The sequence below is a fragment of the Ixodes scapularis genome, unplaced genomic scaffold (assembly GCF_016920785.2).
Source record: "Ixodes scapularis isolate PalLabHiFi unplaced genomic scaffold, ASM1692078v2 PGA_scaffold3__209_contigs__length_174095766, whole genome shotgun sequence".
NCBI lineage: Eukaryota > Metazoa > Arthropoda > Arachnida > Ixodida > Ixodidae > Ixodes > Ixodes scapularis.
Genome location: NW_024609868.1, coordinates 22,465,815 through 22,485,463, shown reverse-complemented (window position 1 = coordinate 22,485,463; position 19,649 = coordinate 22,465,815). Strand labels below are relative to the sequence as shown.

The 19,649-nt window shown below is 46.7% G+C and overlaps 1 protein-coding gene across 1 annotated transcript; it reads left to right on the top strand.

Annotated features, from left to right (window-relative positions):
• The first annotated feature begins 317 nt into the window (after positions 1 to 317).
• Positions 318 to 17,745, top strand: LOC8033769. The gene is made up of 4 exons (XM_029968377.4): positions 318 to 439; positions 1,621 to 1,717; positions 13,657 to 13,826; positions 17,325 to 17,745. Exons 1-4 carry the CDS (start codon positions 377 to 379, stop codon positions 17,445 to 17,447), a joined length of 453 nt encoding a protein of 150 aa, XP_029824237.1. The 5' UTR covers positions 318 to 376; the 3' UTR covers positions 17,448 to 17,745.
• The last annotated feature ends 1,904 nt before the right edge of the window (positions 17,746 to 19,649 follow it).

Sequence of the window (19,649 nt, the reverse complement as noted above, 5' to 3'; positions counted from 1 at the left end):
GGAGCTACGGGCTCGCCGGACCAACCAACCGCTTCCCTTTCATCGCCTGACGCCGCTCTCTGCGAGTGGGTAAGTGTTGGAGCGTGATCACGTGGCGGAAGATGACTGATCCAACGAGAACATGGATTCCACCGCACTGTCAGCTTAGGGGTGAACAGAGTAAAGTAATGGTAGAGCCTGATTTTTTTTTTTTTTTTTTTTTTTTTCACGCACGCCAAACAGGAGAGGGAAGGAGACGCCCGTAGCGCCCCACCTGGAAGGAAATGGGTGCAGCCTTCTGGCTGGGATCGAACCAGTTTAGCGAAAGACCGGTCCTCGGGGCTATCGACGCCCGCCGCCCTCGCAGACTTCAAGGGGACAGACTCAGAGCGGCGCAATGTCTGCAGCCAGCATGTCCATCCGGCCGGTCCTGCTGCTACTGCTGGCCTGCTCGATCACTGTGAGTGCTGCAAGAGCTCCCGGCTTGTTGCCGGGGGGTTATTTCCTCGGACGCCTCGCGGGGCGCTGGCGCGGGAACCGCCTCACTTTCCCGCGTTTCTCGAACGCATCTCTCTGCCTCGTGGGTGGAGCTTTACGTCGTGCGCTCGATGGGATGTTCGCAAACTTCGCACGGCCGCTCTTTGTGTCTCTCTGTGGATCAGTGTGACTGGAACTGCTTCGAGCACATGAAATAAACGCCAGTTTAATTTCTAAACTGTGATCAATAATGTCCAAGTGCTGGTCTAGACGCACGGCAGGTCTTAGCTATGTTAATAACATGGCCTTCTTTCGATGTCCTAACTATAGGAAACTCCGACCATTAAAAAATACATTTCCATCTTCTTTCCCGCGGCGCGCACGGCGGACAAATCACTAAGATACGCGGACCGTGTTCAGCGACTGATATGGAGCGCCAACAGCGGGTTAGAAAGCGAAACCTTATGCTCACGTGAAACCAAACTGTCTTTTGAGATTCGCTCTGCGGTAAATTAAACGCTCATGCATGTTTCAAAGTGAATGTATAAAATGAAAAGGTCACCAGGCACGCGAGTACTTAATCATGATTCTGTTGTAGAGGATTGAAAAGCACGTTCTTGGATGATGTTAAAACGCCCTCGAGTGCCTTAGCTGCGCGTAGGCTACACGCTTATTCACTATAGTGTGACCTATATAGGTGCTGTACAGCGGCGTAGCTAGGGGGAGGCTTATGGGGCTTCAGTCCCCCCCCCCCCCCCACGAAATTCAGCCGATCACCCTCCCCCAAGTCATGAACATACGAGCCACCTCAGGCCCCCTTCCCCTAAAAAAATTCCTGGCTATGCCACAGGTGCTCTAGGCCAGACCATCGCCGAAAAAGGCGCAAAGGTGACACCGAATCCCGGCTGGTATACACGTATAAGAAGTATTCACTTGCAGTCACCAGCACGTGGTGGGAATGGAAAAAAATGGAAAAAAAAACTTAACAACTCATCGCCTGCCATAAACCAAAGGTGTGTCGCAGAAAAATAAGTCTGGCCAACTCTCGCTATTTGCCAGACTCGCCGTTTGCCAGCACACATCTATGCCCGCCAGTGAATACTCCTTTTACGTAGCGCAAAACGTGTCGACTTTATAATTGCTAACATCGAATCTCTCGCGCAGGTCTGCACATCGGGTGCCCTCGCACCAGGAAGAGAAGTACTGAGGGCTCCAACCAAACAAGTCATCAAGAACTACTTCGCCACGGACAGGACGAGGGGTATCTTTCCACTGTTCCGTATCTCTGTAGTACTTATTTGAATTCAGCTTGTAACCGCTATAGCGTCGCGTCCTATGTGGACATTGAAATTACCATACGCATAATTTGGTGAACATACTTCGAATAACTAGTAGTACTGTCATTTAAATTTGAAAGAATAAGAGGGAAGAGGAGGTTGGACAACCCACTTTGTGTTTATCATTATTACAGGGCGCTCGCACTGTTTAGGATACCGCGACACATCGTAGATTACGTTCAGATAAAATTAGCAGCAGCCTCATACTACGAGCCATTTATGTCCTGTACTATGTAGACCATTCCAGAAATAGGATTGTGGTCGGTGCCATACCCAGCGTTTCATGCGTATCGCGTGCGCTTTGCTTGCTTTGCAAAGCGACTCACATGCGCGTGCTGGGTTGTGGAGAACGCACGTTGGGCTGTAGGCTTGTTAGCATTAGAAAGGTGCATAGTCTCGCGGACAATGCAAGAACGGCAGGGAGGAGTTTCAGTTGTCCCGCCGCCAACGTGGGCCTCCTACCTTCGACAACGCTACGGCGTCTCGTGAACCTCGAGCGCGCAGCCAAAGCATTGCGGTAGCATAGCCTCCTATATACTGACAAAGCCTGCCAAATCGCCACGAGAAGCGGCCGCCGAAATGGAAAAGGTGGATCGGCAGACAACGGATGAGAGGAGAGCCACGTGACTGGCGCCCCGCTGCGGCGAGACGCCGAAACACATTTCTCCCGAGCGAGCAAGTGTGTTTCGGGTCCTCCCCGCTGCAACAGCTGTACGCTGACGTTTAGGTTCCCCAAGAATAGGCTTTTTGATGCTCATTGAAACCGGACCCTCGCGCTTCAAATCTGCGACCGGGCACTCTATGGCTCCGTCGTCGAACTGCTAGGCTTTGTGGGTATAGAGGAGGCTATGGCGGTATTGGCATGAAGCGCGTGCTGGAAGACGGGCCGTTCGAAAGACACGCCCTGTCCTTCTCATTCTATCGGTGACTTCATTCGTTAGCAATTGAAGCCATCGTCTGCATGATATAGCAGGCTGGTTACACATAAGCTCACCAACACTGATGTTTGTTTGTTTGCATATTTGCTTTTAGCTATGGGAGTCGCAAAGTGGAAGTCACGACATCTTGAAGCGTCGAAGCGTCCTTAACTTTGGGTTGTGGGCAGTGTACAGAAAACGCCGGGAGAGCATACTACATGACATCAGCATGTTAAACTATATCAAAAGGGATTCCATCAATATCCCGAGAGACTTCATGCGGAGAGCTTATTTTAAAAATCTACTGTTATAAAAAAAGTTTTGGTGGAAAACCTGTTATCAGAAAAATTCCAAATTGGCATGGCCATTTCCGTTAAAGTGGCCGAACAACATTGTCAGAATCACATCAATGCGGTGATGCGAAAAAGACGAAAGCAAAAAGATTCTGCGAGTCGACCTACTTGTTCCAACTTCGTTGGGGCTTAGGAATGCGAGCAATTCCCTAAATATTCAATTAAGAATGGCGGCGAATCTAGATTATTGTTTTACCGCCTCTTTATTTAAATATTTAAGTGGACGGAAACTTGAGAGAAAATTAGGAGAAGGAATCTCTTTTAGCCTTTGGGCGTCGCGATCTCAAAACGTTTGCGTACCTCTGCTAACGCAATAGCACGTCTATAAAAAAAAAAAAAAAAAAAGCGTTTTATGACGTAGAATAATGCGCGCTCCCTTCGCCTTTGGCTCTATGATTTATTTGCTTATGAGCATCGCCTCCCGGCATAATAAAGAAACAACTCAGGGCCATCACGTGACCGTAGTCTGGTCAGTATTCTGGTCGTATCCTTCTACGTCTATTAAAGTGGGAAGTTTAATATATTCCGTAAGTTGAGGCTCCCTCGTTCCAAGTGGGAGTAGGCTTTTTCGAGAGAAAAATTATAGAAGCCGGATCTCTACGCCGCAAAGCCCGTCGAGACCTTCTACGAAACGTACATTTACACCCGTAATCCGAAGTTTGATTAATGCGCCGATAACTCGCGCATTACGCAACAAACGAGCGGTTCGCATCCCGCCCGAGCTTGGCGGTACAAAACATCGGCCTCGAATGTCTCGATCTCACTTCGATTGTCTTTTCGATTCTTCAAATGGGCGACGAACCACGTTAATCGCTAATCCTAGAAAAGGATGCATTGAGTTCTCGTTACGCTGACGTGTACGTGCTTCCTGCAGAGCGCGAGTCAAAACCAGGAATCTCATCAAGGTTAAAATGATAGTCATCTCCATCGAACCTGCAGCGCGCGACACAGTTAACTAAAACCAGGCAGCCGCGATCTTTCGCGTGTTACATGGTTACATGTGGCTTCCGTGTGCAGATACAGGCAAGGGGCGGTGAATGCTGCCGAGTACTTTATTTGTAGGCAACCAGGTTGCTTCTCTGGTTGCACGTCGGGGGTTTCGCTTTTTGTAGCCAGTCTGGAACCAAGGGATCCTGGATGCAATTTCCACCCCTGCCCGTTTCGATGTGGATGAGCATCGTACTGGCATGCGGTCATGCATCACTACTGCGTGATGCACGTTAAAGATCCCAAGGTAGCGGTTGTACTGCGCTGGCTAAATTGCTCATCTACAGCTGGGAAACAAGTCACCCGTTGAGGCAGACTAATTTCTAGGCTGCATAAACATACACACACCCCATTTTTTTAACCTGTCTGATGACATCATAGGTTGTGACGCCGGTGGCAACAGCGGCGGCATCTAGCGGTTGCTCATCGCTGGATAATGCGCCGAAAAACACGGACAATACAAAGGAATGTTTCTACAGGACGTGGCGTACGGTACAACGTACATCTTGGGAAGGAACAGCGGCAAAAAAAAAACAACTTCGACAGGGGTAAAGAAACACACACGACAGGACGGTGTTGAACTTACAACTGTTGTTTAATACACAAAAAATGAAGGAAGGAAGGAAACATAAAGCATCTTAATCAGAAACACACACACACACACACACACACACACACACACACACACACACACACACACACACACACACACACACACACACACACACACACACACACACACACACACACACACACACACACACACACACACACGCCAACCAAGCAGCATATTATGTCAAGATAGGCCATATCAGTAGTTACGTAATGCCGTTCATAATTGATCGAAGCTACCCCAATTCTTTTTTCTGATAAAGCCACTGACGGTTCGCTCACGCATCTCCCGACAAGTTGAGAAATAAAAAAGGCACCGATGATTTCCCTTGTCACTCTGTCTGTATGTTTATCCAAAACAATTACTTCATTAAAATTAGGCTGGCACTTGCAGTCCTTACAGTGTAAAGATAGCAACCCCCGAACAGTGGCCCTGAGTGAATACAAAGGATGACGTCATCAGACAGACAGTGGCCTGTCTGTCCGACCTGGACATTGCCACACGACAGCGAGATCTTATAAACCATGCCAGACGCACAATCCACAAACGGTACTATGGGCCTTTTGGTGCATTTCCTTTTCGACCGCTTTTTCGTGGTAGCCGCCGACCTTTGCACATAACTGACCCATTTTCTGTGGTGCAGAAAACATCACTGGGACACCATATCGACCTCCGACTTGCTTAAGATTATGGGATACCCGATAAAGATAAAGCACGACCACGATCTTCTTTTTTTTTTTTTTTCTGAATCAGATTTTATTTTTTTCATCCCTTTAACTTTTTTTTTTTCATAAGGAAGCTCGCCCCCTAAGTCAAAGGGGCGGATGGAAACCCTGACAGCTTCAATTTTTTAACCTGCCTGTTAAAACTGTCCTTCATCAAGTGGACGCACGACTTTTTTAGGGCGGACCCAAGACAAGAAACCAGAATGCCCCTTTTTGCCAATTTTGAGGGGCATGACCTATAGTTCAGAATGGCCTTTTTTTGTGTGTGGACTAAACGACCAACAAACACGTTTTTCTTCAAAGCACAACGAAAGGTCAAGGAATTCGAGAACCCCCTCATTGGGTTCTTCATACGTAAACCTGAGCCCCCCGCCACAGTTCTCAAAAACAAAGTACTTTAGCCTGCGTGTCAATCCCATCAGCGCCCTCAAACAGAACCAAAAAAATCGTCCACATAGCGAAGCACTTTTTTTGACGGTGGATACTGCAAGAACACTTTTAATACTTATATCCACTTCGCCAAGATAGATCCAATGCCAACTCCTGCTTTTTGTAGAAAAATATCCTTGTCCCATCCAACCACCATCGAGTTGATGTAAAAACTAAAAAGCTCTAGAAAGGTTCCCAGGGTAACACCGCTAGAATTTCTGAACGCGAGTTCTCCATTGCGCTTTATACAGTACTAAACTGAAGAGAACAACATGATCATGAGGCAGAGAATAAAAAAGATCTCAACATCTATACTAAATGCCGACAAATTTCCAAACGTATTACTTCCAAAGAAATCCGTCACTGCCTCAGAATTAGAAACTTTGAAAGTACCTCCAATGACCAACGGCGACAACTGTTTCTGCAGTAATGACGACAATTGGCGCTGCCAAGTACCTCTCTGTTATAATAGCCCTAAACGGGCATGACTCTATATCTGTTTTAACACTAAAAAAGACTTTTAGGTGCAGACCTTCCGATTTTTTAATGCTCTCCCCCAACTTTTTCAAGGCCAGGTTCTCGCACAATTCCATGGCCCGAATCTTTGCCATCTATACTTAGAGCAATTCAAGAGGGCGGACTAATGTCCGCCCTCTTGAAGTACTTGCTCATAGCAGAATTCGCTTTGTCACAAAACATGCCTATTGCGAACACGACAAAAGGTCCCCTTTGTCAGACTCTAACGCGTGCAGTAGAGAAACTAAAGCTGTCAGGGTTTTCATCTGCCCTTTTGACTGCGGTGGCGAGCTCCATTTTGAAAAAGCTAAAGGGTTGGATAGAATGAAGTCTGATCTGGACAAGAAAAGGATGGTGGTCGTGCCCTATCTTCATCAGGTATCGCGGAGGTCGCTATGGTGTCCCGGTGGCGTTTTCTGCCCCACAAAAATGGGTCAGATATGTGCAAAGGTCTGTGCTACCGCCGAAAATCGGTCGAAAAGGAAATGCATCAAAAAGCACGTAGTACCGCTTGTGGCTCGTGTGTCTGGCGTGGTTTATAATATCCCCTTATCGTTTGGCATTGAGTACGTTGGACAGACGGGCCGCTGTCTAAAGGACAGACTTAGAGAACATTCGTATTCACTCAGGGCCACTCTTGGGGGTTGCCACCTTTACACTGCAAGGACTGCAAGTGCCAGCCTAATCTTAGTGGCGTCATTGTTTTGGATAAGCATACAGACAGAGTGACAAGAGAAATCATCGAGGCCTTTTTTATCTCTGAATTTGGCGGGAGATGCGTCAGCGAACCGTCAGTGGCTTTATCTGAAAAACAATTCGGGCACCTTCGATCAACTGCTTGGTTGGCGTGTGTGTGCGTGTATGTGTGTGTTTTCAGATTAAAATGCTTCGTGCTTTCTTCCTTCCTTTTTCTTTTTTTTTTTGTTTTGTTTCTTGAACAACGGTTGTTAGTTCAGTGCCGTCCTGTCGTGTGTGTTTCTTTACCCTTGTCCAAGTTTTTTGCCGCTGTTCCTTCTCAAAATGTTCGCTTCAAACCAACTAGCCCAACACGTCACATTGTTGCGTATAACGTGCAACTGAATGGCTTAGATTGGAGAAAAGAAATATATATACAAATGAAAACCGACACGTGCTGGCACACCACTGTAAGATAAGTTCAAAACAGACTTCCTCACGAACCAGCGTCACTGGCTCTACAGATAGTGAAATTAATTGCCTGACAAAGAATTTCACTTCATAGTATCACTAACGCTTTCGCTCTACACTCTGCGATCGCGCACATTTATGGACCAACTCGGTAAAAATGTAGACCCGGACCCGCGGATAGCCGTATTCGATCTGCACCCGCTGCAGCGCCCGGCATCCGATCCGCAATCCGCCAAAGGCTGATTCATTTTTATCCGCATCCGCCAGTTGACTGCGAACATCCGCGGATGATCCGCGGTGACGCAGGGCTCTTTCACATTTGAGACCCCTAAGCACCAGGCAATCCAGTTTTTGGATATCTGCGCAGACGTGTTTTGGTGGCATCATCCCAGAACCGCAAAAACTCTCCTTGATTTAAAATCGGAGCATTCAAAGCGCGTCAAAAAAGAAAAGAATTTATGAGACATTAATGCGTTCGCCGGTAAAAAATTGAAAAGAAAAAAAAAAAAGTCCTGCTTTTACCCAGTAGAAAGAAGCCCTTTCCGCCCAGGTCGGGAGAATAAAAGACGCCGGTTACCCAGAGTCTGCAATCGTCTCGGCCGCGGAAACAATAGCAAAACGTATTAAAGGGGATGCGCGGGGCCAAGTTACAAAAAAAGTAAAGAAGTATGTGACAGTCATCCCTTACGTGTACCGCATGTCGCACGGTTTTAAAAGAGCCGCCTCAAGATATCGGGTGGATGGACTGTTTGCGGCATGTAACAAGTTAAGCGGAATATGCTCCGCTCTGGGGAAAAAACGCGCGAATACAAAGGAGAGACAGGGGGGGGGGGGAGGGAGGGGGGGGGGGGGGGGGAGAGCGCTTGCGGCATCAAACACTGAATCGAGTGCGTACCATGCAAAAAGGACGTCGTATACCATATACCCTTCTCGTGTGGGAAGGTGTACATCGGGCAAACGGAGTGATGCCTCAACATTCGCCTTTGGGAGCACCGTACGTTGAGGGAACCGCGTGCTCACATTTGCCATTGCACTGCCGTGACTGTGCATGTACACATTTACTAGAAAGTGCCGTCGTGTCGAATAAACATGGGGGCCAAAAGGCTCGCGAGGTTGTAGAGGGCTCACAGAATAACAAAAGAGGGCCTCACCTGCGTGAGTCAGGCTTGCTTGGCACCGATGGACAGTGCATGTGGTAGGAATTTGTACATGGGGGAGATCGCCCATTCAATTGTATAACCGATAGCTCCAAAATCTGTGATGCGCAGGCGCCATTCCACCATTATTAGAAAGTCGTGTGTTTTTGTTATCTTTATTTGGCAGTTTATTTAGAATAAACCCTCGGTTGCTAGTCAGCGCTCGTATCGTCCACTTCTTTCCTCTGTCCGTTAACATTCGCGCTGTTTCAAGATGAACCCATATCAACCAGCCCAGTTATCGTGTCTCTTATTCGTAAGATCCCACCAGCCTCTGAGTACGTCACTTTTGCCGATGGCAGAGATAGAAATAAACGCCGACGGTATTCAATTCCTTAACTTGAACCCCAACAAAGTCACCGATCCTGACGGAATTCTCTACTGTGTCTTGGACGAATGTGCTGACGCTGTTTCATTTCTTTCTTCTTATTTTTTTTTATTTAAAATAACTCGTTATCCCTTTTAAAGCCGTCGTCATATTGGAAGACAGCCACCGTCGGGCAATGTGCGTGCATAAAAACTGTTCCAAGGGCAAATTGGATAACTATACCGACCAATCCCTGTCGCGATGCCTGCCAGTTCGAAACAGTTGAAGCACGTAATATACAGCAGTTTATAAAAAATAGATTAACGTAACCAACTTCTTTCCTCTCTCCCAGCATAGGTTTAGATCCGACTTTTCATGCGAAACAAAGTTATAATAATTGTTTTCACGATGTGGCGTCCTCGTGCGTATTCCTTGATTTCGGATAGGCATTTGATTCGGTCTCATATGATTTGATTTTACTTAAACTATCTACCTCCAATATCCCCGAAATGTTTTACTATGGTTCAAAACTTAAGAGTAATGTATAAAAACAGTGTGTTGTAATAAAAGGTAAACATACTACATATGCGAATGTCAGTTCAGCGGTCCTGCGAGGATCTGTTCGAGGTCCCCTTTTATTCCTCATTTTCATAAATGAAATCGCCGAGGGCATAGAGTCAAAAATTCGTATTTATGCCGAAAACTGCGTAGTGTATCGAACAGTTCGAAATCCTACAGATAGCAGTGCCTTGCAACAATATATAGATTGTAATTCAAACTGGTGCGAAAGATGGCGCATGACACTAAACATTGCTATATGTTATTAGGTGCGTTTCACAAAAAAAAAAAAAGGTATTGTTCTTTCTTTTTTTTTTTAATACAGCCTTAATTGCACTACACTGACTGTTCCTCCACAGATAAAGTGTTTTTGAGCACATTTTTTTCAACAGTTAATCATGGCAGTCTCATATAACTAGTACTACCGCCAACCTAACTGGTCTGTTATATTTCTTAATGCATGACTTCAAACATTGTCCTCCCAAAATTGACTTTATATTTTACAAACATGAAGCCAATTCTTGAATATCCGTGTGTTTTATGGGATCCCCAAAAAGAGTATATCTGTGATGACTTTGAAAAAGTTTTAAACAGGGCGGCAAGATATGTTCGTGGCAATTGCGATTTTTCTGCTAGCTCCAGTGCCTTTAAGAAGTCACTTGGATGTCGTATACGTTCAGTTTGCACCTAAAGCTCTTTTATAATATTTACAGTAACAAAACGGGTATAAAAGCGAAAGGTTCCTTCAGTCTTTCATTTCATCTCACGCGGCTTAAACCACCAAAAAAAGGACCGAAAATATTTTTTGCAGGACTAGCATTTTCAAAAACACTCCTTTTTCCCCTCTTACTGCTCATTAGTGGAACCGCTTACCTGGACCTCGTGTCATAATTCAACCGAAGTTTTTTTTTTTTTTTTTTTTTTTTCTGTAGAGTTATTGAAGACTGGTTGCATCCTATTGATTGAGAATATTGAATATGTGTGTGTGTGTGTGTGTGTGTGTGAGTGTGTAGCATTGTATAAGGATCTTTTTTTTTTATGGTTCTCAGAATGTGTACTATTTTCTGCTTAATCTTTATGTGTGTGTATATTTGTTTTGATTATGTATACCCCCATTTTCTGGGACGCCTTCGGGCGCTGAAGGCTACCTCGAATGAATAGATAAATATAGATAAATAAATAAGAACATGAACGGAAATGTATGCTACAGAAAGTACCCGGTCAGCAGCAAGGCCACCCCAATGGGTGCGACGTCAATGCAATGCAAGGCATTCAGTGGCGTCGGAACGCGCTAAAAGTCGCGGTCTGCAGGTCTCCGACCATGGTAGAGTGACGTTCGGTGCGGTCTGTTATGTAAGCTTGTACACCACTCCATTTTCATTTCGCAGTAAAGATTCGCGAGATTCTAGGACATGGTCGTCCAAGACGGTATTCCTACTTGTGCAATTGCGGACAACGTATGTCAGAACGAGCCGCCGCGCAACGTCCTGTTTGTCGCTATATCGCTCCATATATTGCACTAATAGCTGTCACGTAGGCCACAGTAGCCTACACACCAACAGTTTTTACACCCTTAAAGGTGTACTCCGCCGATTTCTTCATGGTCCCCGATTTGCTTTAAATTTTGCTAAACTCGCCAAAGAACATCGCCAAAATAGTATCCCAAATATTAGGTCAAAATAATTTTTTTTCACGAAGTTATTGAATTTACAATTTCGGTCCTCACCGTGTTTTTCAAACTGAAAGTCTCTACTGGCAACAATGAAAAAGTGACGTCATTGGAAGTGCAGGGGTTCACTCTTTGGACTGTAGAATTTGTTCCCAACTGATTTGAAGCAGTTTCATGGTGTCAAATGAATGCCTTGGAAGCTCGCTCAAGTCCCCGCGCTCCAGCACGGAACAAATAATTGGCATATTCTATTTTTTAGACTACTCGCCCGACTGGCAAGCTGAACTTCCACTGACGTCACGGCCCTGAAAAGGGCGGGTATATTTGAATGTCTGTTTTTGCATCATTTTCATTTGCCGATTTCGCAATAACTATTATGAATTTCACGATATTAAATAGCATTCCAGAAAGGGTAAAGGCCTGGGAGTCAGAAAATATAGTTAGTTGAGGTAGCTCAAAAATCGGCGGAGTACACCTTTAAGGGTGGAACAAGCTGATTCACGCCCCTCGGGGCACGAATCAGCTAAAAATAGGGTGCTAGCGATCCTAACAGTGTCCTAGAAGTAGATTTGTGCAGTACTCTTTTGATTACTTTTTTGAGTAATTTTATAATCATTTGATTACATTGATTCGGGAGTAATCACAACAGCAATCTGATTACTTTTGAAAGTACTAAAATTACTTGTAACCCTTTCCTTCAAATAAATCTAAGAAAGGAGGACGGTTTACGAAAATTGGTAAACCACGCAAGACAACCTCACCAAATTTGAAGGATATATACGAGTACTTTGCTTTGGTCTCGTTCAATGATTTTAACAAAACACGTAATACTTCCAAGTTCAAGGATATGCAAGTACCTCTGAGTCAAAATCATTGTTACATAGACAATAATTATCCAGTGTCTTCGCTAAAACGACATTCCCTACGACTATGGTGTCACCTGCCCGCACCGCACTCCAACACCTTCTTTTACACCCTTTAACGAACCAAGAATATTCCAAGAAACAGCACCCAATACAGAGGCCCTACTCCATGATTATAAATGGTGTTTTACTCAAAATAAGGGTACTGAAAGGGTGTAGCCATGAGTGTAGGTATGGGAAACATCCTTTCCACGGATTATAATTCACAGTGCTGAATTATAATCCGTCATACAAAAGGCATTCTGCAGTCAGTAGCGGAAGCGTGCTATACTCGCTTGTAGGAAGGTTATATTGGTCATACGAAAACTTCCTGCAGAGATATTCTAAGTATGCATATGTATGGAGCTTTCTCATCTACAGCTGAGACACCGGACGCCCATTGAGCTGATTAACTTCCGGCCGTGTGAAAGTACACGCAACATTATTATTATTAAAGGGCCGGTGCAACGATATTCAATTGGAATGTTTTTCACTTTACGCGAGCTTACTGGCACTAGTGGGACTCAAGGATACTCGCACGCAACGCCACTGACCAAGACATTCTTTTATTGCGCTGTAATTTCGAGGGCAAAACCGAGTGTTTTCATTGAATCTCTCCTTCGCAAAACCTGGTGCTGGGCGGTAGCAGTACCGCCCAGTGACGATATTTGAATGCGGCTCGTAGATTGAACCCGAGCATAGCGTGGACACTCGATTTGGGCTCGTGATAATCGATAGCTCGAGAAGCATTCCGGTAGTATCCTGTGTCCAATCGCTGCAATGACGAAAACAGCCGAACCATAACAATGTCTGGAATTCAGCGCGTGTCCTGTGCCTTGCCGACCCCAGCGCATGGCTACGATCAACATTGGCGGCATGTAATCGGCTCCAAATCACGTGGCCGCTTGTTCTGGCTGCGAGTTGAGGGGGTGAACGGTGCTCGTTTTTCTTTATTTTTTTCTGCGACTTCGATTGCGTGTGGAGAAAAATGAACGGGTATTTCACAAGTTATTAACATCAGGGATCCGTTCTAAGCGATATTTTCGCAAACTACAAAAATCGTTGCATCGCCCCTTTAATAATATTATTACCAATGAAAATAGTTAATTTGATGGAGATTCGGAACGTTACTATTAGTGCTCTTTTTAGGCGCCTCATGCACTAAATTTTGATAAAGACGTGAAGTCTATGGGCGTAGGAGACTTAAAAGAGTAATTATTGTTCGAAAACGCCGGCTGACGACGATCCCTGGTGTCTGCTCCAAGGCGCAGAAAAATCTTCGATTAAAATTTTAATAGAGAAATTGGTCGGCCATAAGTGTAAATTCTGTTGTTTTTTTTTTTTTTTTGTTTTTTTTTTAGTTTGTTTAGACCTTGTAGGTTAAAATATCCCCATAAATAGACGATCTCGGAATCCACCCGAGTGCCCTTCTCAAGAGTGTAAACATTCCTCACGTGTGCGGCTCGCCTGTTCGAGCTTCCTGCGTGCAGATATGATGTGGCCATTGGCTGATCGGGCGTCGTCCCCCTCCGTCCGGCGTTTCAGTGTCCCTGACGTGCGAGCCCGAGCGGTTCCTGGTCCAGATCAACTTCACGCAGCCGTTCCGGGGCGTGGTGCACGCGGGCCACAAAAAGGGCAAGTGCAAGATCCGCGGCGACGGGTCGCGGGCCTACACGCTGCGCGTGCCGCTCAACGACTGCAGCACCACGCACAACGTGAGTGCTCTCTTTCCTCGCCGCATCGTGTCGACGACACTGCGCGTCAATAAACCGTCTAGGAGCCGGGGTTCGTTCGTTTTACCGATACGTCTTGTGACGTTTCGTCGGCAGCTTCAATCCTGTGACGTCTCCCGGCTCAGGTTAGGTTAGCCTTCGGAGGCACGTTGCAGAAGCATGGCTAACCTTGTCAGTCCTTCCGGTGTACCTTCAGCGGGCAAACTGAAGCCATAGTATCTCTACAAAATCCATCCAGCGAAAACGATCTTGTCCACGAAGCGTCGTGCCGTTTACGAAACGACTCTTCGACAGAACGCCAGTGTCGACGAATCGTGTATCGATTAAAACTTGTTTATAATGCAATTCATGCAAAGGTGCAAGCCAGTTTTATGAACATGTGACTGTTGTTCCAACAGCCACATGTTCCAAAAGTCGGAGAAGTTCACTGCGCAACAGATTTGGCGCCAACATGACGTCGGCGTTCTTTCTTCATTTTTCGCTGCCAGGATGTTGCTAACACTAGAGCTTACCACCCGTGTGCTAACGTCACACGCTGTGCATGCTACGAAATCTACTCGACTTAGCTTACAAGTCTTCGGTGATGCACCTCAATCCGTGACGCACTTTTTACGGGAAGTGAAAACGACATTTGGCGTGTTAATTTGCTAGGTCAGATTAGCACGACGAAAGATTTTCAAGCCAAAACAAAAATAACGATGAGCGGGAAAGTGTTCCACGGCTACCCGATAGATGGCATCACGGTGTTATCTCGTTTAAAGCCCCTCCGAACGCGCAACGTCATGACTTTCATCCTCTTTTTGGGAGCATATTTTTTGCGGCTCGTCCAATTAAGTGGACGCGGAAGGACACACCGTGACAGCGTGCTCTAAGTATACGTGTATGTGTCTGTGTGTCTTTTAGCCTTTAACTGCGCTGCTTCAGTTTAGATCAAGGGCCCTAAACTCGTTAGACAAAAAGTTGGAGCCGAAAGTTCGCGGAGCGCGCCGATTGGGCGCTGGCGACAAAAGCGCCAAGTCTTCGTCGGGATAGTTCAATACGCCTCGCAAGTGGGCTCATTTTCGTCTTCTGCACATGAGAAAGGAAGTAGCGGTGACGTCAGAACGCCGAGTCCTGATTGGCTGATCGCGACCCCCTATTGAGCGTCGTCTGCTCCTTTGCAAAGTCGTCTGCTCGCAACATCGTCTGCGTCTGTCTTACTTTTCCTGCGACTTTCGGAGCGAACTCGACTTGGCCTTTAAGGGAGGGCAGACAAAATAACTCGAGCGGTACGTTGTTTTTGTCTAACAACTAGCAGACGGGCATCAAGGAGGGAAGTCAAAGGACCCACTGGCGAGGTGTCCCGGGGCGCCGAGGTTTGTTTGCTTAGTGTCCGCAAGTTCCCTCCCAAATACTTTTTACCTCCATTCGTGTGCGGCGAGGCCCCTCACTCTATAACGGCGCCGGCGGGTTGGCACAGTTAACGTCGTCTGCTTTACGTCTGCTAGTCAAAGCGATGGCTGCTTTACCTTTCCTGCGTCTGTCGGAGATTCGCCGCTTTTTCACCGGCGAGAGTCACCGTTGCCTCGGGAAACAAGGAGATAACAAGAGGAAGAAATTGACCTCTTAATCTAAAATTGAGGTCAGCGATCAAAGTATAACACGGGAAGGGTTCACAAGGGTCGCGCGGGCATATTCCATTCAGCACGTCAGCCGGTCGTGGGCAGACGGTCGCCGAGTCGCGGAGTGCCTGCTAGGCCTAACTGCCCAGCTCGTTTGGTCGCGTTCGGTGGAATCGTCGCCGTTGGAGCTTTTCCCCGGTGTCTGTGGATCCAGCGTTCTTGTTCGTCGTGCTCTGTTTCAAGTAATTTTTACTTTTTTTTTTGCTGCTTGAAGTCAGGACGCGTGAGAAGCTCACGTAGAAAAATAAACGTCCGTGGGTCGTCGCGACCGCGACGCTGTCGGCCATGCTGACTTGATCGTAAGAAGTGCGTACAGCTTCGGAGCTGTCGTAGGATTTCGCCGTAACCTGCGCAAAACTTACGAAAATTTCGTTTCGTGAATACGAATTTGTTCTTAAGTTTTGTCTTACGCACATTTTTGCCGTAAGATCGTTTCGTGAATCTGGCCTGCACTTCCGAAAGTCGCAGGAAACGTAAGACAGACGCAGACGACGTTGCGAGCAGACGACGTTGCAAAGAAGCAGACGACGCTCAGATAGGGGGGCTCGATCAGCCAATCAGGGCTCGGCGTTCTGACGTCACCGCTACCCCCCTGCGCAAGGAGCAGACGAACTTGCCCTCCGCATAGGTGAGCTCCGTGAAATTCGGCCCCAACTTCGTGTTTGACGAGTTTAGAGCCGCAAGTATGGACCAACTTAACTTTCTGACGTCACGCCGCTGCGGTGGCGCTGCTGTCGGCACTGCGCATGCGCAGATGCTTCGGGCGAATGCGGTTGGAGTGCCCACAGCAGGTGTGGGCAAACGCGGGCCTGTTTTTAAACAGCGTGTTGGTAGGAGGGCTTCCTGACCTTGGAGCGGAGCAGGCGGCGCTACCGTCGGCGCGCAAGTATGAAAGAGCAAAAAATCAATATAAATTAAAAGTGTGCGCGCCAGAGGAGAAGGGGGAAGATGTCGCTACCATTCATCTACCCCATTCACACGACCATGAAGACACCTTTAGCTAAAGGACGGCGATTCAGTTCGCGATCATCCGCACGAGGCGTGTGTTCGCGACCCAAAAGCACGGGCTGATTCGCCGATCACAAAAGGACCTATATTAGAGGGACGTTTATGCTGACCATGTGAATGGGGTATAATACCCCATCCACACGTTCAGCATAAACGCCCCTTCGACATAGGTCCCTTTGCAATCGCCGGCATTGCATCTCGTTCGCTTAGGCGTTAGGCTTTACTGTACCAACAGGGCAACCGCTACAACTTGATGACGCACAGAGAGAGAAAAAAAGGCTGACAACCTTGTTACGAAGTCCAACGCGACCCCGAGGGGCCTGCACAGGCTTACTGTAGGGGCTACCAGAAGACGACTTGAAGACTAGTGGAATAAGATTCGCCACACGAGTCGTTAAGACTCATAGGGTCCCAGGCTTGGGCACGAACCCTGTTCGAGCCCGCCCGTTTCAAAGGGGAAAGGGCCCCCAGTTCATCATCATCATCACCGTCATCGTCGTCATCGACGATGACGGTGATGATGATGGCACACGGTGAGAAGACTGGCACACGGTCCTAAATAGTCGCGGGTGTGTAAACCAGCCTTTAAAGGCCCGTTCACACACTTGCGAATGCTTAGAACCGTCTGTCTTAAAATTACTTAAAATCTCTCACGACGAGAGTCTTACAGTGACAATTGCTTGCCCCCATCAGCAGACTCCCCACTCATAATAGGGAAAGAGCGTGCATCTATCTGTATTACGGATCATGAGCCCTTTGCCACTAAACGCTATTTTTACCTACAAATTTTTTATTTTTTTTCTATGCGCAGGACGCCACCGGCAGCTTCACGAACAGCCTGACCATCCGCTTCCACCCGTCACTCGAGCTCGAGGGAGACGAAATCAAGACTCTAGTCTGCAAGTTCACCACGGGAGAAGTGAACCTCGGTTGAAATCGGAGGACCAAGATTCCAGCAGCCGTCACGGCTCATGTTTCGTTCTGCATTCATGAGCCGTGCTACTCTGCCTGTCCGCCAACGGAAGGTCGTCGGTTTTCTATAGAATGGTCCAAAGCCTGCGAGAGAGTGCGGCTATTAGTACCACTGCCGAACTATGATCAATTTGAACTGTGGTGGGCTTTGCTTTCCACAGGAACAGCTTCAGCCAAAACCGCTAAAAATTGTGTTGTAGGTCTACGACATCTCATGCTCAGAAGTCTTTCAAGTCTTACATAATATGTTCGAACCTCGTGACTTCATGCTATGTTAGGAATCCCTGGCCCCAAACTTTTTTCTGTTTAAATTAAAAAAAGAAGCCAATAAATATAGGTCGACGACGAAAGTGTACGAAAACGGTTAAAACCGGCGAAAGTCGGATTGCGGACAGATGATAGTCGGGGCTAATTATTATCTTCACAGAAGCGAATATCATTCAGTAATGTCCTTGCTCCCTTCAGCATTGTTGTCGCGGTAACGTCTTCACCGACATTTACTATGAGAAATCTCATCGTCCAACCCTACGTTTGTAACGCTCAGAAAGGAAAAGTTGACAGGGAATATATAACAATAACAGAGCACAACAGATAATTCATATTTCTAAAAAAAAGAAAAAATAAGCATCAGCAGAATTAAGCCTAAAATAACCACTAGGTATCTGCGGCCTGTAAATAGCTATACGCTTCAACCTTTAAGCTCATAAGCATGGATAAAGCTGCCTACCACTTTTTGTTGTTAAATTTTAGAGCATTCCATTAATCGCCTTCCCCTGGCTGCCATCTATGCCTACTGGGCTGTGGAACGCATTTTAGGCTTTCGCAGTAGTTCTTCAAAAATATCAGACACCACGCAATCATGGCCCCTCAGTGACTCAGCATTTCTCCTCGGGGTGTCAAAGCGCTAGAAAGGTGTATAGTATCGTGATCATAAGTCAGGTGGGTTATTATTACGCGAGAACTCCTATCCAAGAAAACCGTATATTAATTTCTAACAAAAACTTAACTACAACTCAGCCATAAGAGGAACCCTAAAGCCGCCATCACACTGCTCCGATAAATCATATAGAAGAGACACGGTGTATTTCCGCGGACATGATGAGAGAATTATTTGCGGGCACGACCTTATTTTGTCTGATATACGAGCAGCGTGAACGCTGCTTTAAGATCGCGTCTCCTGCGTTTGCTAGTCCCGAACACACCGTTCGTCCGATGAAACGCTCGCACGGAAGCAACGAAAAGTCTCGTCCCAACTTATGCCGAAAACGATCGACGGAACAGGTCGGTGACGGACTGAGTCGCCGCAAGAAAAAAAAAGAAAGCGGCGGGTCACGAAGTGACGCAAAAACAACGTTGTCTGTGATGATTATAGGAACGCAATGTCGCGTTCTCCTTTTCCGCGCGCTTGAATCCGATTTCTTCTCCCTTCCCTTCAATATACGCGAGGCCAACTGGTTTGGCCAGCCGCGTTATTTATTTGCCGTATACCGTTCCGAGTCTGAGTTTTATTGTTTTGTCTTTTCCACGCTGTTCTTGCGTTTGTAGACCAGCGTGTCACCAGGTGCACATTGACGAGGAATAAAGTGTCGTGCGGAGAGAAAAATGTCGGTCGCAGAGTTATTTCTTTTCGCCCTCTCACACCCGCGCTGACGGACGTCATATCTTTCTCTCTCATTAATTATTAGACTTGTTGCTCGTGTTGGTTGCTTTGTTGGGTGGTTGTTTTCAAGTCATCGTGCCATCTGGGTTAGCGGGTAACCGAGTCGTTACTATTCGTTGCGCAAGGCCGCGCCGTGCACTTTGCGAAAAAGGATACGAGAATGGCAGCGAGAAATTTTTCAGTTGTCCCCCGGCCGACTCCAGTGCGAGTTTCCTGCCTTCGATAACGCTTCGGCGTCTCGGGAGCTTCGAGCGTGCACGCGCCGCCGAAGCATGATGGAGGGCGACGAGTTGGTGCAGCATAAAAAAGAGCCTGTGAGTGACCATGATAGTATCCTAATTTATTTTTGTATTTCGATCAAGCAAAGAAACGATGCACTTGGATAAGTACGTACAGTAAAAGTACATTAGAATTTAAAAAATAGCATACCCATTTTTTTATTATTTTCTGCAGCTTGGTGGCCAGAGTCTGTATAACAATGGCAGAGCTTGCACGCGTGTGCAG